Source organism: Talpa occidentalis, unplaced genomic scaffold, assembly GCF_014898055.3.
Source record: "Talpa occidentalis isolate TD23 unplaced genomic scaffold, MPIMG_talOcc4v2.1 talOcc4.5, whole genome shotgun sequence".
Taxonomy (NCBI): domain Eukaryota; kingdom Metazoa; phylum Chordata; class Mammalia; order Eulipotyphla; family Talpidae; genus Talpa; species Talpa occidentalis.
The window spans coordinates 26260897-26278931 of NW_023604861.1; the positions used below are offsets into that span (position 1 = coordinate 26260897).

Below are 18035 nucleotides of genomic sequence, written 5' to 3' on the forward strand. Positions count from 1 at the left end.
GTTGTTCTCTTAGAACATCTTTTTAGAGAGACTGTGGTTTAGAATTATGCACTTATGATTTAATTTGAGGATTTTTTTCTTACTTGCTCTCTACTTACTATCCAGCTTCACAACTCATAACTTTATAATGTAATGATAAAATATGTCAAGAACTCACATTTGTGACAGTATATAGAGTATTTCAGTTGTCATCCAAGAATCATTTTACTAAAATGTTTATAAAGTAGTCTGATATTGTCAGGTGGCACGCACTTAGTAAAATATCATTCTCATTACTTAACATTATAAAGCATGGTATCCAAACATAAAATCACAATTTGAATATAGTTTCATGTATATTTAATGCTACTCTTGACTTTCCTTTTGCTATTGATCTATTTTGTGCTTAGCCATTTCTAGAAGATGCATGGCTATTTGTAAATAGCAATAGCACATTTTCTTTGCTTTTTAACTTTAAAAGAATTCACATTGCAAAGGAGAATTTTTGCAACTATCTGCAATCCTAGTATGTTTATCTCTGTGAATATAGTCTAAGAAATTATACTTCTCTCACTTAAATGTTGATGTGTGACATTTATCATTGATGTGCATTGAATAAAACAGAATAATATAGTTGTTTTTTTTTCACTAAACTCAACTCTAAAAATTTCTTTTCAGGAATTTTTTGTGTGCCTTTAAGTACTTGGAATTTTCCACATGAATGAAACTGACAAAATATAGGGGGCCGTCTTTCTTTGAAATAATGATGAAACTTCTATATATTGCTCAAGTTTGCACACCAAAATGGAGAAAGTGTATGTGGGGGAAGAGGTCACTTATGAAATGCTTAGCATTTGTATGACATATATTAGACTCTCTGTGATTATCACATGCTACTTTTGTCTTATTTGTGGTTGAAGCGAACATTTTAGTGGCTGAAGAAAGTTGCGTGTTGCTTTTGAAAAAACAAGCTATTGAAGAAGTTTGATGTCTGGTTTTGGTCTTTTTAAAATGGAAAGGGCATATTCCAGCCTCAAAGACTTTTCGTGAAGAACTTACAAGCCGGAGCTCAATGTCTGAGTTTATTTCCAAACTTGAATTTCTCGAGTTTCAGAAAGACAGACTTCTATTAGGCCACCAGGCTAGTGCAGCAATGTTTAGATATTATTTCAATCAAAGAACTGTGTTCCATTACTCCAGGATCTATGTCAAGCTGTGGATTAGGTTAAAAAAACCAACAAAAGCTCCTAGTGGTTGAAAGATTATAAGTATTTTGCTACATTACTGCATTGCAGGCATGAGCACGTTCTTTCCGCATTTTAGTTTCACAGTGTTACAATTAATTAATTGTGTCTATCTAGCTAAAACACTAGTCAACAGTTACTGTCTGCACATTTAATAAATCCTTTGAATTCCCTTGATCTTTCCTTTTTCTGATCTTATGTACTGTAGCACAACTTTCCCAAACCCATAAAACTTGGATGAATGGAATAAGAATTAGATTTGAGATACCTGTTTGTTCTACTCCCCTATGCTTCTGTGACCTTTGAGGTCACTTGCTAAATGTACTTTAGCCATTCTCAAAAATGGTAAATGAAGAAAAACTCAAATTAGGAAGCATGGTCATCCTTGCTATTATTGCATCATTTCTCCATAAATATATATAACTAGCCATTCACTATATACCTTCAGCTACAGTGTTTCTGTTTTAGAAAATAGTTGCTGTTTCTTCATATCTTTACCTTTTCATTGTTTTGCATCCCACAACTACATGAATATCTACAAATGAAATAACAAATAAAGTGAGGGAAAATACTGTTCATCAGTAGTTTGTGATGTCTTTCCTCATAATCTTGGTATTATACTTCCTAGTTTCTTGCATGAAATCAAAAACTATTAATAGATTCTAACATTCCATATAAATGAATGAAAACTGATAGTCTCAATTTTCTTTTGATTTTCATAGCCAGGTTCAACTCTACTTTTTGAAACCTATGTTTTTGTCCTCAATATTCTATGCATACTATTTGGCCTTTTTTTCATATTCAGGATTTGTGTGACATTGTCTTTAATCACTGCTTTTCACTCTCCCCTAAGTCTCTGTCACTACTCTTGGCAAATATAGAAAAGAAACAGAACTTCTGGTGTAAACATGCTGCATCCTAATCCCAGCAGAACCCGCTGCTTCCCAGCTGTGCAGAGTGTACTTCTTAGCAGGGAGCCTGGTCGTGCTTCTCACCTGGTGTTGACTGCAGAAGCAGTTATGTTCAATTCAAAGGTGACCAAGATAGCATCCTAGTGACACGTCCCTGGAATGAAGCAGAGCTCAGTTCTGTCCAAATGTTGCCTGGCAGGAAGAGTGTTAGGTGCCCTGCTGAAAGCATGGTGATTGGGGGTGGAGTCTGGCAAGGAGGCCCAGTCAGGAGTACAGAGCCAGCCCGCTCTCCTTTTCTGTTTGAGAATTTCTGATGTCAGATGCAGAATATGGCTCCTTCTGTTTCTCAACACTTTTATGGTAACTCTGGTGGTGACAAGAGCAGCTCCCTTATTTATGCTGTGCTGTGGAATTGAGATGTTGGTATTGAGGCCATGATGACTTTCATCTTCAACACAGCACCTCCTGAAAAAATGGTATATCACAAGAAGTCAGTTCATTTTCTTTTCTAGAAAATACTGCAATGAACACCACCCACAGGCCATTGCTGTTTAGCTGACAGTATCATTTAAAAGATTGACGTGTCCCTCTTAAAAATTTTAAATGCATAATAGTAAAATGAGTTATTTTGCAAGTAGTCTTTTGTTCCTGAAATGGAATGCATTTTTGTTACTAAAACAGGCAAATAGAACATAGATAATGTGGTATTTATAATACATTTTATGAATAAAAACTACAACTGACTTTGTGCAGTAATAGTGAGATTATAAGACATTGCATTTGCTAAATAGGAGACTACAATTTAAGGGTCAGAGTTGTGGAGAGGACGTCTTCCTCCTCCCTTTTGTACTTTTACATTTAGCAAGAGAGATTGTTCTCTAAGATTCGACACCTAAGAATGTATTTTTTTTTTTTATGTTGTTCAAAGCTGACCTCTGCTTTTAGAAAAGTTTATCTGCACTTTTTAATCTGTTTAGAAACATACATTTTTGGTTAAGAGATCGAAGACAATCTCTCTTTGTCTTTTTTTTTTTTTTCCCTGAGCTAGGGAGGTTGAGATAAAAAAGAATGACTGCTTTAAAAGTCACACATGGCTGTAATTTAAGATTTTTTTCCTCTCATTGTCCGTAACAGTTGAAAGAAACCTTCAATGAAAGTTTATTAACTAGGCCAATGCCTGAGGCAATAAAGGTTCATTTATTACCAGTTTCTTGGCTGTTTTTCTTCTTCTATTTTTCGGTTAAACTCATAGTGTAAGATAATACTTCACAAAATTAAACCTTTGACCTTCTGTAGCGTTAAGTCTCCTTTGATTAGATAAAGTAACAATTTATGGTCCAGCATGAGGTTGCACATGAAATGAATAATGCAATAGACTCCGTGTGGACTGAGAATCTATTGCTTTTGAAAAGATGAATGCTAGTTAAAGGGGGAAAAGTCTGCTTGAGTGTGTTGTCTTTATTCAGTATACACTTAAGCAATATTTCAAAAGACTTTACATCCAAGATTAAGTTATGTTTGCATTTTTCAAATTCTCATCAGAAAGATGTGTGGTAAAAATATTGCAAAAAGTGTTTGTAACTCTTTGTAGGACTGTCATTTGAGTGACTATGCCACAGATTCCAGGTATTACAAAAGACTGAATTATATGGTTGAGTAATTGCATAAGAAAAATGATCATTGACTTTCCAAGTGGAATTTAAAGAATGGAACTTTTGAATATTATAATTTGTGATAACATGTGCCACTCTAAATATGGTTTAAATCACCGTAATAATAAAATTTAATAAAAAGCAAAATAACAAAAAAAGTATAATAGTCATATTTAAACAGGGTTCCTAATTTTTAAACCAATCCATAAGAGATAGTTTCTGGACTCAGTAACATTTATAGTACAGTCACAAATGTACATTTGTGAATACCAATAATGTTTTAAATTTGGTATTGCTTTAGTTAGGATGTAAATTTGAAATACTATAACTCATTGCCATAAGAATGATTGGATACGATCTTCTAGATTTATTTCTTTCATCTATTGTTTCTTTTCAAAAATTGTTTACAAAGTTTAAGAAAAAGCTCCAATCCATTACTTAAAATATTTTATTGGCATTACCTAATTACTATTAAAGACATATACATACTTCCAGATTCAGAACTGATGTTTTATTTTTACCTTGAGCCCAGAGGATAGAGAGAAATATTTACCTAGTACAGGTCTGTGTTTCTCACAAAGCTGTTGTGATTAGCTGGTTGTTTAAATTACTAATTGACATGCAGAAGTTGAATGCTTGAGAGAAGTGTTTTAGTTTTAGTTTGGTTCTTTTTCAATTAGCTTAAATTATTTAAGGTGAATAAATCTACTGCAGTGATTTAGTTTCTTTTAATAGAATCTCATGGTACAACATAAACTGGGTCAAGAGAAGCAATTGGATAGGTCTAACTACACAGTTTGCTCCTAAAATGAAGAGATGTAAAAACAATTGGAGAGTTGTTATGGTTTATGATTATTTTAAAATGAAGTAAAAGGTTTTAATAGAATACACAAAAGACTCCCATTTCTTGCCGTGATAACAATTAAGTGTTTCTTTCTGTTGGAATAATTTTTGCAACAATACAGAAAAAAAAAGAGAAATAATATAATTCCAACCATTGGTAATTGACATCCACTGCTTTACTTGACATCCACTGCTCTTATTCCTAGGTGAGCTGAGCTCAATATACTTATCAAATCTCAAAAGTTTTAAGCATAGACATTTATTTCTTGGACAATATAGTGTAAGTTTCCATCAAAATCAGACATTTTAAGTAACTTTTCTAAGTTACACTAAGGAAATTAATTAACTTGACTGTGCTTATAAAAGTATATCAAGATAAAGACTTCCTATCTAAAATGCTACCTTCTAGGAAATGACACTCACTTGAAATTATGGACTATGCTCCACATTTGTTCTGAATTTTCACTCTCACATGACAGCATCTACTTTCTAAATTAATCAAGATTGATCTTTACCATAGTCCAACTTTATTTTTTTAATAATTCCTTTTTTTAAGATTAATTTATTTATACAAGCACTGGGGTACATGCCAGAGGCGCAGGAGGGTGAGAGAATTCACCAGAGACAGAGCAGGCAGCAGAACAGGCAGACAAACCGAAGTAAACTGCTGAGGGGAGCAGTGGGAGAGGCAGGAGAGGTCTGCCACACCATGTGGGAATCTCCCTGGCCAGCTGGGAATTGAACCAGTGCTGCAGAGGCTGCTGACAGCTTCACAGCACTGAGCTCAGCCCGCAGTGCCACTGGGGAGGCCCCCCCCCACATAGTCCAAGTTTAAAATCACAACAAAAACCTACTTTTTCAAGCACTACAATTGGCCTTTTACCATTCACATTTTCCTTGTAAACAAATAAGGAAAATACCTCCTTGTAGGCTAATTGTGGACATTCAATAAGATAATAAGATAAATGCAAGAATCGAAATAACAAAGGAGTGAAAAATACAATGCCTTAACTAATGAATATGGCTGTATATTGTTCCTAGCCCAGACTCTGATCTCTCTTTTGAAAGTGTGTGTGCACCTGTGTATGTCTAAATACATTTCTCTTTTGAGTCTTTTCTTTGGGAAAAAAATTACATTTCTATATCAGAAAAATTTTGTGACCAAGACTCTCAGCTGTTTCTGATTGGATAACTTCTCCCAAGCAAGACTTACAAATAATCATGGCCACTCTATTAGATTTCCTTCTCATGTTCTCCCCTCTTGTCATCAACAACCACATACTAACAGAGCCCAGCATGCTATGTGGATTATGGAAAAATAAAAAAGAGAGACTTAATTGATGTATCAAAGAATTGAGAAGAGGATTTACATGACATTGAGAAAAGTAGGAGAACATTTGCAGGGACTATTCTTAGGCTAAAATGCTAATGAGGTGACTCTTCTGCAGGAAATTAAATTTATGATACCATTTCCTCTTTTCACTGATTATACTGCCAAAATTGTCACCAATATATTAACAAGTACCACTTTTAAAAAAGTTATCTCTAGAATGTCACATACTTTCAGTTTGCTTTCAGGCTAGTAAGAACCATTTCCCGAGTCAATGCATTGAATAATTTGGGATGATGAGTTATATCACTACTGAGATTTTGGATGCTAGACAGACACAAGTATATTTAATGCCCAGTTTATTAGATAATGGGACAATAATAAAAAAAAATGAGAAGGGTGCTGTAAAGAAAATTTGAAGCTACTTATTTATATTTAAATTTGTTCTGAATGCAAGACGTACTGAGGAAGTAAGTTATTCACTTTTCCTTCGTTCCTTGTTGTGCCATATTTAAGATATAGGATTTAGGCTAATATTATAGCTACTGTATTTCACCAGCAGTACAGGTTAAATGTTTTGTACATAAATAAAGTTGAACAGCCATTGTTTCAGTGGCCAGTAAAAATGTAAATTATACAAAACTAAATCACAAGTGAATGTTTAGATCAGGCTTCTAATTGGAGCCAACTATACTTGTGACATCATTAGTGTATCAACCATCTTGACCTCTTATGCAATTCATAAACTACTTCAGCAAAAGGTGCTCATTTATTCTCAATGACTCCATATTTTGCTGAATTCTGTACTTTTCTTTATACATTTATTGACAGAGTCAGTGTGGTCAATGCTGAACTGGGAGTTAGGGGAATTGGGATTACTCTATCATTATTTAATGGTGCGACTTTATAGAAATGATTAACCTCCCTGCCCCTAAGTTTCTTCATCAGTAAAATAAAAGGATCACATTAGATAAAGTGTTTCACATCCCCATGTTTTAATAAGTCTAGAATCCAAGTGACTGTTTAGGAATATTTTTCTAAAGGTGGTAAAGATAAAAGAGAGTAAAAGTAAAAGTCAAATATTCAAAACTCTGTTGTGCCCAGTTCAACTTTAAAAAAATTACCTGACATTTTCTAATTTTAAACCATAGTTATTGAAAAAATATGTGATTATGTTTCAGATCGATGCTATGAGTTAGTGATCAGAAGTTGGGTGTGTCAGTAAAATTACAAAAAAAAAAAATTATTAGATTTAACACATGGCCAATAACATCTCCATGGTGTTCTCTCCCCCTAACTTCACTAGTGTTGTTACTTCCTTAACACTGGGAGATTGTAATTTTAAGAAACTCAGAAAAAGAATGCTAAATTTGATGAATTTGATTTATTAGTCATTATCAATATTATGGTAGACTGTTACTATATGTTTCTCCAAAATAGTGTTGGTTTTTTTTTTTTTTTTTGGTCAATTCAAACATTTTTAACCTAATTTAATCAATTGAAGAACTGGAAAGTGGCATAGGGAGTATCTCCATTAATGGCCACAAAGATCAATTCTCCTTTTCTCTGTAGAATGAAAATATGTTTCAAAGGGCAAGAATAGTCAGGCTTATAGGCATTAGGAGACAAATTCACTCAAACTCTACAGTGTATCCTGATTCACAATTAAGTTACTTATTCTAGCTACTTATCATTTTTGTTATTTAATTATTCAGGGATGAGGACAGGTATGTTTCAGTCACATTTTTAATTTATTTAGAAAGTATTGAGAAAGAAAATAACTGTGAAAATTAGTGTCAGTTTTCCAGACAGCTACTATTTAAGTAAGGATAAAATGAAAATGGTGAGAAAAAGGTAGTGGTGTTTTCAAGTTGTTATATTGAGCCAAGAGTTCTAAGACTTGGAGTGATTTCAATTGAGTTGTAATTCAAACTCACGGAGCTTACAATGCACCTTCAACAGAGTTTTGCAGAGTCTATAGGAACTGTCAGGAGCAGAAAGATTACTTCACAGTAATGACTGTTGAACTGAACTATGCTTTTTGATGTTTTACTTTCTGAATTGAGTTGTTGGACAAGATTAATTGCACACAGTGAGAGATTTAAATGAATGACTATGTAAAGCATTAAGTTTCTCTGTATGCCACTTGGGGAAAAAAAGCTAGAAGGTTTAAATGAATAAATGTATTTAATGCACAAAATGCCTCGGCTAATTTTAAAATTCCTTTACTAACATCCTTTATTGAAAATAGAAACCCACTTTATTCATCTGTCTTGGTTATATTGCTCTGGTTGAAGTAATTTAATATTCCTGCTTTCCACTAATCTTCTAGTTCAACAGAAGTAAACAATAGGTTTCATAAATTAAAAATACACTCTTCTGAACATGCTTATAAGATTAAAAAAACAAGGCTGTAAACATTTATGACTGAAACAAACTAGATTGTTCAAATACTGCCATGATGTATCATGTATATCAATATGGCACTGATATCAGTTAGAATGCAAACAAGGTTTTAAATGATGTGCCCCTTCATTTCAGCTGGAGAATACGCTTCACACCATCTGCCTATCAGATGGTTAGGAACCAGGACTGCGTATTAATGCCACATGTTCGATTTTCCTCCTTCTTGTAATGGTTAGATTCATATTGCTAATAGCTGTGCATGAGCACTGTCGATGAAATTTCTGTGACGGTGGAGTGATGAGATATTTATAAGCCGCCTGTCTCCCTGAATAATCAGTAGGAAGAATGCCAGACATAAATAACTTATCAATTCCAGAATATTAATAATAACTACCATTGACCATAATCTCTACATGTTTAAAATGTTTTCTTCTAAATTTGGATAAAGTAACATAAACTAATAAAAAAGTCTTTCATATAGAAGCTTTTGAACAGTTACTATCTCTTGCAAAAACTCATGTTATTTAACCATTAAGTTTTGGGAAATGCATTTTATATGGAATGTGATGTAAAAGTAGACAACATATCAAACATTTGGAAGTCATCTTGATGTCTTTGAAACCAAAGATCAAAGATTGGACCTTTCAAGTTAATGAGCAAACAAACAGATCAGAGAAAGAATTTGACAGCAATATGTCTCTTTTATTGATATTTATAATCTACAGTTGTAATCTGCTCTTTATAACTAGGGGTACTAACTTATTTGAAATAAATAGAATGAGGATACTTTTCCTTTTGTTAAAGAGAGTTATTAGGATTGTGTAATGGTATTTGAAGGATTTAAAGACTGTTTTGATGAAAGTTGAAAACAGAAGAAAAGTGTTATCTTCGTGAAGTTAAATAAAGCTCTTACGTGGTGACAATGCCTGCTTCCCTTCATGGATTGGTTTTCGGATATTGAATTTGAAGTAGTGAAGGTTTTGTATCAATATAGCACAGAGTGGCGATTTAGTGATTTTCTGATAAATTTGATCAATGTGATTACTAAATTAAATGATTAAACGATGAGATAGAAGCATGGTTTTTAGATTTTCATTTGCTAAATAGCTAAATTCTTATGCAATGCTCTTAGGTAGCTTTTGTCATGCATTTTTGTAACAGAGCAAAAGCAAAACTCAACATAAAAATATGATGGATTATTATGTTACTTGATAGTATCTATTATCATTGGCAGGGAGCTTGGTCTATGCCCATGTTATTGTGCACACGATTCCACCTTTATTCTTTGACACTTCTCTGAAGACAGAATTGATATCATTGTTTTTAGTGATGAGAATTTTGAAGTCTTTTTTTTTTTAAAGATTTATTTATTTATTCATATGAGAGCAGGGGTACAGGCCAGAGGTGTGGTGGGGTGGTGAAAGGATTTACCAGAGACAGAGTGGGGAACAGAACAGGCAGATCGACCAAAGTACCCTGCTGAGGGGAGCAGTGGGCAAGTCAGGAGAGGTCTGCTGCACCATGTGGGTAGATCCCTGCCTGGGGATAGAACTTGTGCTGCAGCAGTTGGGGTGAGCTTCATAGGTTGAGTCTTAACCACTTGCGCCACCAGGGAGGCCCAGTATTTTGAAGTCTTAAGAATTATATAACTTGCTGCAGTATCCAAGATATATTTGATGTATATTGTCCAAAGTTTCTTTGGCTTCTTGAAGTGGTTTTTCCCAACACCACATGAGAATTTCTGCTTATATAATAGTGAACTTAGATAATTGGTAATTCCTGCACCAGTCACTATTCAACAAGAACTTTAAAAGATTTTAGTGGAGCATCAAAAAATGAGAGTAAAAGTAAACAAATCTATAAGCCAAGATAAAAATAAAGAACTAACAATAGTCAGCTCAAAATATATATATAGAATTTGTTGTGAAGGAGCAGAGCTGAACGGAGCCCACAGCAATGAGTTTGCATCATAATTCAGATAATAATACGACAAGCTGTGTTTCCAAATTCTGCAAAAAGAAATCTATTCATTCTTTTAAATTGCAAGTGGTAGAATTTGTCAAGCTCAACAGGGGAAAAAATATTTTTGATGTTACAATGCATATATGCTTTAACCTGAGTTTGATATACAATCTCTTTCCTGAGGGCCAATCACAGGTCTAGGAGTGCAATATATGACTTATACTTTCTGTGAAGGGAATCTGTTTTTATTTTTATTTATTTATTCATTAAAGATTTATTTATGCATACAAGAACTGGGGTGTAGGCCAGACGTGCCGGAGGTGAAAGGATTCACCAGAAACAGAATGGGGATCAGAACAGGTGCATCTACTGAAATACACTGCTGAGGGTACCAGTGGGTGAGACAGAAGAGGTCTTCTGTGCCTTGTGGGTCAGCTCCCCGGCTAGGGATGGAACTCGTGCTGCAGTGGCTGCGGATAGCTTCATAGTGCTGAGACTTAACCCCTTGAGCCACTAGGAAGGCCCAGGAAATGTCTTTTTAAAACCCAGTATTTCTCAATGAATTATTTTTACAAGTGGAAAGTGAACTTTAAGTATGCATTAATGTTCTCCATTGTTGATAAATATGAACTTTTAAAATAAATATGGACCTTTTAAAATAAAATAAAATTATGCTACATTTGACTTCTCATTTCAGTACATGTTATTGTCTTGGTGTGTGAAACATCACAAATATTCTTTAAGAGAACAAAAAGGTAAATTTGGTGATATAAAATTGGCGGGTTAAACATTTCTTGGTTTGTTATCATTTATGCATTCATTTATCTGTTCCTTTACCATACACACACACACACGCACACATACACACACAATTTTTCTCCCAATGAGGAAGCAATCCAGTAGAAAACTTACCAATTAAAGTATCAGGAACAACTATCTAAGCAATTGCTGTATATGCCAAATAGATTCCTATATGAAAGTAGCTGTTGGAATTAAATGCATGCGTGGCTAATGCATCCAGAAGTTAGAGTAGTGGCTCCTATGCTACTGCTGTAATTGGCTAAAGGCATGAGAAGACAAGTTTTTACAAAGTCTGAATAACTGTGGAACAATGTATGTCTCAAAACTGTGATACATTGGGGCCTCCCCAGTGGCGCAGTGGTTGAGCACTGGGTTGCAAAGCTGCCCGCAGCCTCTGCAGCACTGGTTCGATCCCCGGGCGCAGGGCGAAGGTCCCACATGGCACGCAGACCTCTCCTGCCGCCCGCTGCTCCCCTCAGCAGTGTACTTCATCAGTCTGCCTGCTCTGCTCTCCGCTCTGGCTTTGGTGAATTCTCTCACCCTCCCGTGCTTCTGACTGTACCCAGTGCTTGTAAAAATAAATAAATAAATATTTTTTTAAAATTTTTTTTTATAGAGGCATGTTTTATTTATTTGTTTGTTTGTTTGTTTGTTTGTTTTGTTTATACATGCACTGGGTACAGTCAGAAGCGTGGGAGGGTGAGAGAATTCACCAGAGCCAGAGCGGGGAGCAGAGCAGGCAGAAGGACTGAAGTACACTGCTGAGGGGAGCAGCGGGTGGCAGGAGAGGTCTGGGCGCCATGTGGGACCCTCCTCCGATGTCCAGGGAGCAGCCGGGGATCAAACTGGCGCCTCAGAGGCCGCGGGCAGCTTCGCAACCCAGCGCTCAACCGCTGCGCCACCGGGGAGAAAAAAAAAACTGTGATACATTGGGCCAACCTGGTTTTGTAATTTAGCAAGTTCCCTTGTTGATTCTTTAAGCATACTCACTTTCAAAAACCACTGTATTTGGTTAATAAGCATTTATTGTAAGATGAGGACATACTTTAGTGTAAATTATCGTCATCATCATTTCAAGGCTGCGGGCATCAGAATCTTGAAAGTTTTAAAATCATAGGTTTCTAAGTTCATCCCAGAGGTAGAGAGATTATGGAAAAGATAATTTCCAGCTTTATTATGCACTGCAGCCAGATTCGATGTAGAATACTTTGAGAAACACCAAATTATCTTGCTCTGAGGGAAAATGAGTTGTGATAGGGAAGAGTTTGAAGTATTGGTAAATTTTCCATAAAAGATACCTCAGGGTGCTGTATTAAAACAGGGGTATGGAAATCTATGAAGAAGAGGTGTAAGTGAGAAAAGGGTTAGGCAGGGAGGGCAATGTGTGTAGTAAATGATTTCACTGTTTGGGATTCTCTATGAAGTTTAGATACAGTTATTTTGTGGACTTACTGTGTTTTTTTTCCCAAAGATAATTTCATTAGCAGACAAAATGGCAGGACCTCTTTCTAAGGCAAGGGCATGGGTTTTAAGCTAAGTTTTTACTACAGTCAGCAAGTTGGAGTGTGTTTGTGAATATCACAGATTTGAAAAGGCCATTGTGGGACATCAGGAAATGCAATAAATGGAGAGGCATGTGAGCCTTTTGTGATATGCTCCAGCCCTCATGCAGTTGTTGCCTCGGAGAGTCATCCTTTATATTAATTAATGAGATTTGCTACTCATGGTATACTCAGATTGATTGTAACATACACATCATGTTTTAAATTATTTACCACATTCACATTGTCAAAATAATTACCATATTTCTCCTGTGGCTTTTCAAGTAATCTAGTTTGAGAAGCATTTTTTTCCATTCAGTGACAATTTGTGTCAGGCATTTTGATGGATGATATGGATACATATACTAAGAAAGTATTTTTGTGCCTTTGGTGTTCTGACCTTGTTAAGCAGCTAGTCTTAACCACATGCCCTTTCCCCCCTTAGCTTCCTCCTTCTCCCACAAAATGAACAAGAAAGAGTTGAAGGAAATAAGTTTCTCTTCTCAGGTTGCACATTAAAATGACCCGAGGAACAGTAATTCAACCCACAATGTAGAGGTGCAAGAGGCCCCACTAGAGTTTCAGATGGTGTGACTCAATCTTTGTATGCTTACTTTAGTTGGTGATTCTAGAAAGTGGGGATAATATGTGCAAATCTGATTTGAAGAACGAATATAATCTATTAGGGAGAATGAATCTGGGGCATAGAGAGCAAAGGGGACCTGGAAAGCAGATGATGCTGCAGGGAGAGTTAGAGAACTAAGTACAAAGGACCCCAACAGCCAGGGGAAGCAACAACTTGCTCCCAAGAGCACTAATTGACTGTCATGATTGGATTTTCATTTTCACAAGGTTACGCTGATTGCAGTTTGAATAGTAAGAGATTGAAGATAGGGAAAGTTGAAGTTATTAAGAGATTATTGCAGGGCTCTGGGGAAGAAAAGGAGCTAGTGGAAATGGAGAAAATCGGTTGAATTTGAAAGCTATTGAAGAATTAAAATGGAAACCCAACAAACAGCCAAGTGAGTTAGTGAAACTAAAATGAGCAATTATTAAAAAATGCCATGGGCTTCTTCTTCCCTTCATTAAAATGGACTCAAAATGGAATATTGAAAAGCATCACAGTTAAGTTATACCATGTGTGTGTCAGATGCATATCTTCTGGAGTTTGTAGCAAGCATGTAAAACTGGGAAAAACTGTCCAATAGAAAAATAGGAGCATACCATAAATTAGGTCAGATAAATAATAAAATTAAAAAAGAACATATTTTGAAGACCTGATGAGGACTAACACAGTCATCTGAGGAGAAGTGGAGTCTCCTAGCTGAGGGGTTATGACCAGCTCACTGTATGTTGCAGGAATCAGAAATAAGGTTGGGCTTCACTTATTGGGGATCTAGAATGTCAGGCATGTCTAGTTTTTACTAAGCATATCATGACAGGCTGTTCACAGTGTTTTTTTTTTTTTTTATTCCTCATATTATATCATTGTGAATAGGCTGACTTTACATGAGGAAACCATACTCAAGATGATGTTATGGTTAGTCTAAGGCTGTATCATAAGGAAGTTTATTTCATGCTACTGAATTTGATGCAGAACTATACAGTAATAACAATCCTATCTCGGGTTTAAGTCTAGCTCTTTTATTTGGATATTATGGGACAAATTTACCTGCTGTGTAAATCAAAGATAAAAACCCTAGAAATGCCATAAATTGGAGATGGGACACTGACAGACACTGAAAAGAAGGGACATGGGAGATGTTCACATTTGTGACAAGGCAACATTAAGGAAGAGAGGGTTGCTGGGAAACACAAAGAGAGCTTTAAGAGAACAGGAAAAAATGCTTTAAAACATCTTTAAAGGAAATGAGTAACTAGGGAGAAAATTCAATCATAGGAAGATGAGAGAATTAGTTTAAGTTGGGACTTAAAAGGCAATAAGTGTTCAGTAGAGAACCAAATTAATTCTTTGAGTTTAAATCAGCACCTTTTTAGGGGGTGGTTGTCAGTGTGTCATGCAAAGATCAGTTCCAAAGGTCTTGATGCTTTGGGGTGAAAATTGTCAAAGCCTCCTTGGTCTTATCTGAAGGAAAGGTGAGGTGTTCTTCTAACCTCTGAAAAAAATATAGCAGAGATTTCAAAAGAAAAACCTTTTAAAAAATAATTCCTCTGGCTGTAACTATTTGCTATAGTAACTAGGAGTGATGATTAGTGGGGACGAAAAGGAGAGGTGAGGTGTTCAGTCTCTAATCCACCAACTAGGAAGGGAAATAAATCACACAGTTAAATTCAAACTGGATTGAAGCACTGTAGTCAAAACTCTGAAGCACTCCTGGCATAGGGAGTAAGGGGAGGGCTATATATCTTCTCACAGACTGCTAAATTTTAGAATTAGGAGAGATCACTCATATATTCCAGTGTCTGTCATTTGGCAGATGAAGGATACCAGAAAAGCAGAATGACTTGGTAAAGTTCACACATTTAAGGGTGATGAGCCATTCCTTTGCTCAAAATCCTCGCTGGCTCTCTAAAGTCTTTCAATAGGCCATGGCTTTAGCTTCTGCTCTTCTACAATCTGGCCTCAAACATTCCAATCTCATGCTCTCCTGTTCTCCAGATGAAAAGAGACCAACTGTTCTGAGCAAACATTGTGGTTTAAAAGCGTCAACTCTGGGACTAGAAAGTCAAGGATGAGAAGTCAGGGAAGTGAGTCATGGGGCAAAGATATTCCAGACAAAGGGAATGACATGTGCAAAGGCACAGGCTTAAAGAGGCAGGGAGGGTAGGCATGTTGGTGGCATGTTCAGTGCAGTGAGTGTGGGTTTAGAATTTATACTCCTTAGTGAAAGACTTTGTGAGATATGCCAAGAGTTCAGCTTTTCTCCCTTTGAGGAATTTAAGCAGAAATGACATGTTCAGATTGATTAGTTTGAGAGATAATTCTGGCTACATTTCTATTGCTATAGTTTGATGTGTGAATTATGTTTCTGCTAATATTTAATTTGGGAGTTTAGAGAGTACCATCTCCCTTGCATCAATGCTGTTTCATTGGCTAGTTGGGTATGAATATATGTTATTAGAGTGTTGCATAAAGAAATTAGATATTCTAATATGTTTGTATGTGTGTATCTAATGTACATGGGCTATTACATGAACAATCAGAATTTGAATTACTTCATTTTTAATTTATTCTTTTAAGGTCTGACAGCAGCAGCTGCAGCAGCTGCCGCTGCTACCAATGCAGCTATCGCCGAAGCAATGAAGGTGAAAAAAATCAAATTAGAAGCTATGAGCAACTATCATGCCAGTAATAACCAACATGGAGCAGATTCTGAAAATGGGGACATGAATTCAAGTGTTGGTAAGTTTTATGTTCACTGAAACTTACTGTGATCATTTTGCTACCAAGTTAAACATTCTTTTGCAGAGCAAACTGCTGCCCACCCATTCAAGATGTGCCTACTTGTCATATTGCGAACAGTATATTTTGAAGATACCATTTTCCTTACAACATGCACTCTAAATAAATTAAGCAACTCTAATTAGCAACATTATTTTTTGTTCTAGGATACACTATATAACTGTAACTTCTACCACTTAAGTCCATTTGATATCTTTCATAATACAAATGATTTTAAATAGAATTTAAAAATAATGACTATAGCTAAGGTTGCAGAAAAATATTTACTAACAAAACCATACACTATCATTTTCATTCTTAATGCACTTATTATCAAATGAGAAATTTATATTAGCAGAAACATATAAACTTAATCTTTTCATGTGTTGCAGAATAAGACTTATGTTGATAATTCACTCTACATATAATCGTTACCAATTTCCTTCTATATCTTTTCTTTCCTGAAGTATTGAGAGGGGTGAAAAGTTAATAGTCACTATAAAATCAAAAGGAACAACTTTCTCATTGCAGAATTCATTTGGGTAATTTGTTTTGTCAAACATGACTTCAAATGTGAGTTAATATTTTTATTGATAATATTTTTAGCATCTCTGTGTCAGTAAGAAAAAAAATATTCTGCCACTGCACTGTGGTGTTTGCCTTTAAAGAGTAGAAATCATACTCAAATTATAATTTAATGAGAGAAGTTTGGATACTACTAGATGGGTGCAGGATATTATATCCAACATATATTCGTGAAGGCCACAGTAATTCATGTCATTTCAATTTCATTTTCTTTCCTGTGCACTGTTATAACACATTGTTTCTTTAGATACTCAGCAAAGGTCTACTTCCCAGTCCACTGACTTACAGTGAAGGGTATATGAGGGAATACTATGGATTTTACTAATCATTTTCAAAACAATTCTGTGGAAACATACACGAGGTACAAATGTTTAAGTCAGAAGTGCTTATGAAATATACACACAAAATACAAAATGCCACTTCATTTTGTGTTGTTACAAGAAGCTTTTAATGTAAAAAAAAGAGAGAAAATAGAATTTTTCAGCAGAACTACACAAGGGGATAGAGAAGGAGCGATAGAAGTGGATTCAATTTATAAGTTAGTTATAAAGAAGGTGGCAATGCTTGGAAGGATAAAATGATGTGGAAGAGAACCAGACATGGCTTTAAAACTAAAAAGGACTAAGAGAAGCATCTGGGCTTGTGCATGGTATCCTCACAGATGCAAGGTGAGATCCGCAGGTTGTGTAGGACATAGCTTATACACCTTCATATAGACTTTTTAAAGTTAAACAGTGTTGAAGTGAAACAAACAAAAAATTACAGTTTTTGTTTTACAGCTATTGAGCACTTATTGCTTTAGAATAGCAGTCTTGTACTTTGATCTATAAAAGAGAACAAAATGAGACAATTTTAAAAACAAGTAATTGGCTACAATCAGTTATAGTTTTCATTCCAAAACATAAGCTGCATTGTTTTCACATGTTAGCAGAGTAGGTCTTAAATGCAGGCTGTTCTTTGTAATTGGTGTTGGGAGGAGGGATCTTTAAGCAATTTACTAACATTTAAAGTATCATGCTGCAGCTCAAAATTTCTGACCAACAGAGCAGAAGTTGCCTTCAGAGAACCAGTGTGCATAAGATAAAGAAAACATGGCTCATGAAGTGCTGACAACCATTTAATATTTGATATTATACGGTGACTTTTGCTTACTGACCAAAGTGTAGTTTGCCTTAATTACTTGGGTGCATAGGTTATCAAAATGACTTAAAAATAATTTAAAATTTCCTTTGTGTTTTAGTGGAAAAATTTCTTTCATTTCATCAGTTGGTTATTTATATTGCTTTTTGATAGTACCAGTTGAACCAAGAGCAGAAATATATTTGGATTTTCCTAGAGGGCCTTAATATTTCGAGATTGTGATAAAATCAGTGCTAAG

At 35.3% G+C, this 18035-nt stretch overlaps 1 protein-coding gene across 1 annotated transcript in view; it reads left to right on the forward strand.

The window, feature by feature from the left end:
* Nucleotides 1-18035, forward strand: part of DACH1 (dachshund family transcription factor 1) — a 411464-nt gene that overhangs the window by 202346 nt on the left and 191083 nt on the right. Inside the window, 1 exon segment of the mRNA XM_054701972.1 lies at nt 15872-16033. Coding sequence (XP_054557947.1) covers nt 15872-16033 — 162 coding nt within the window.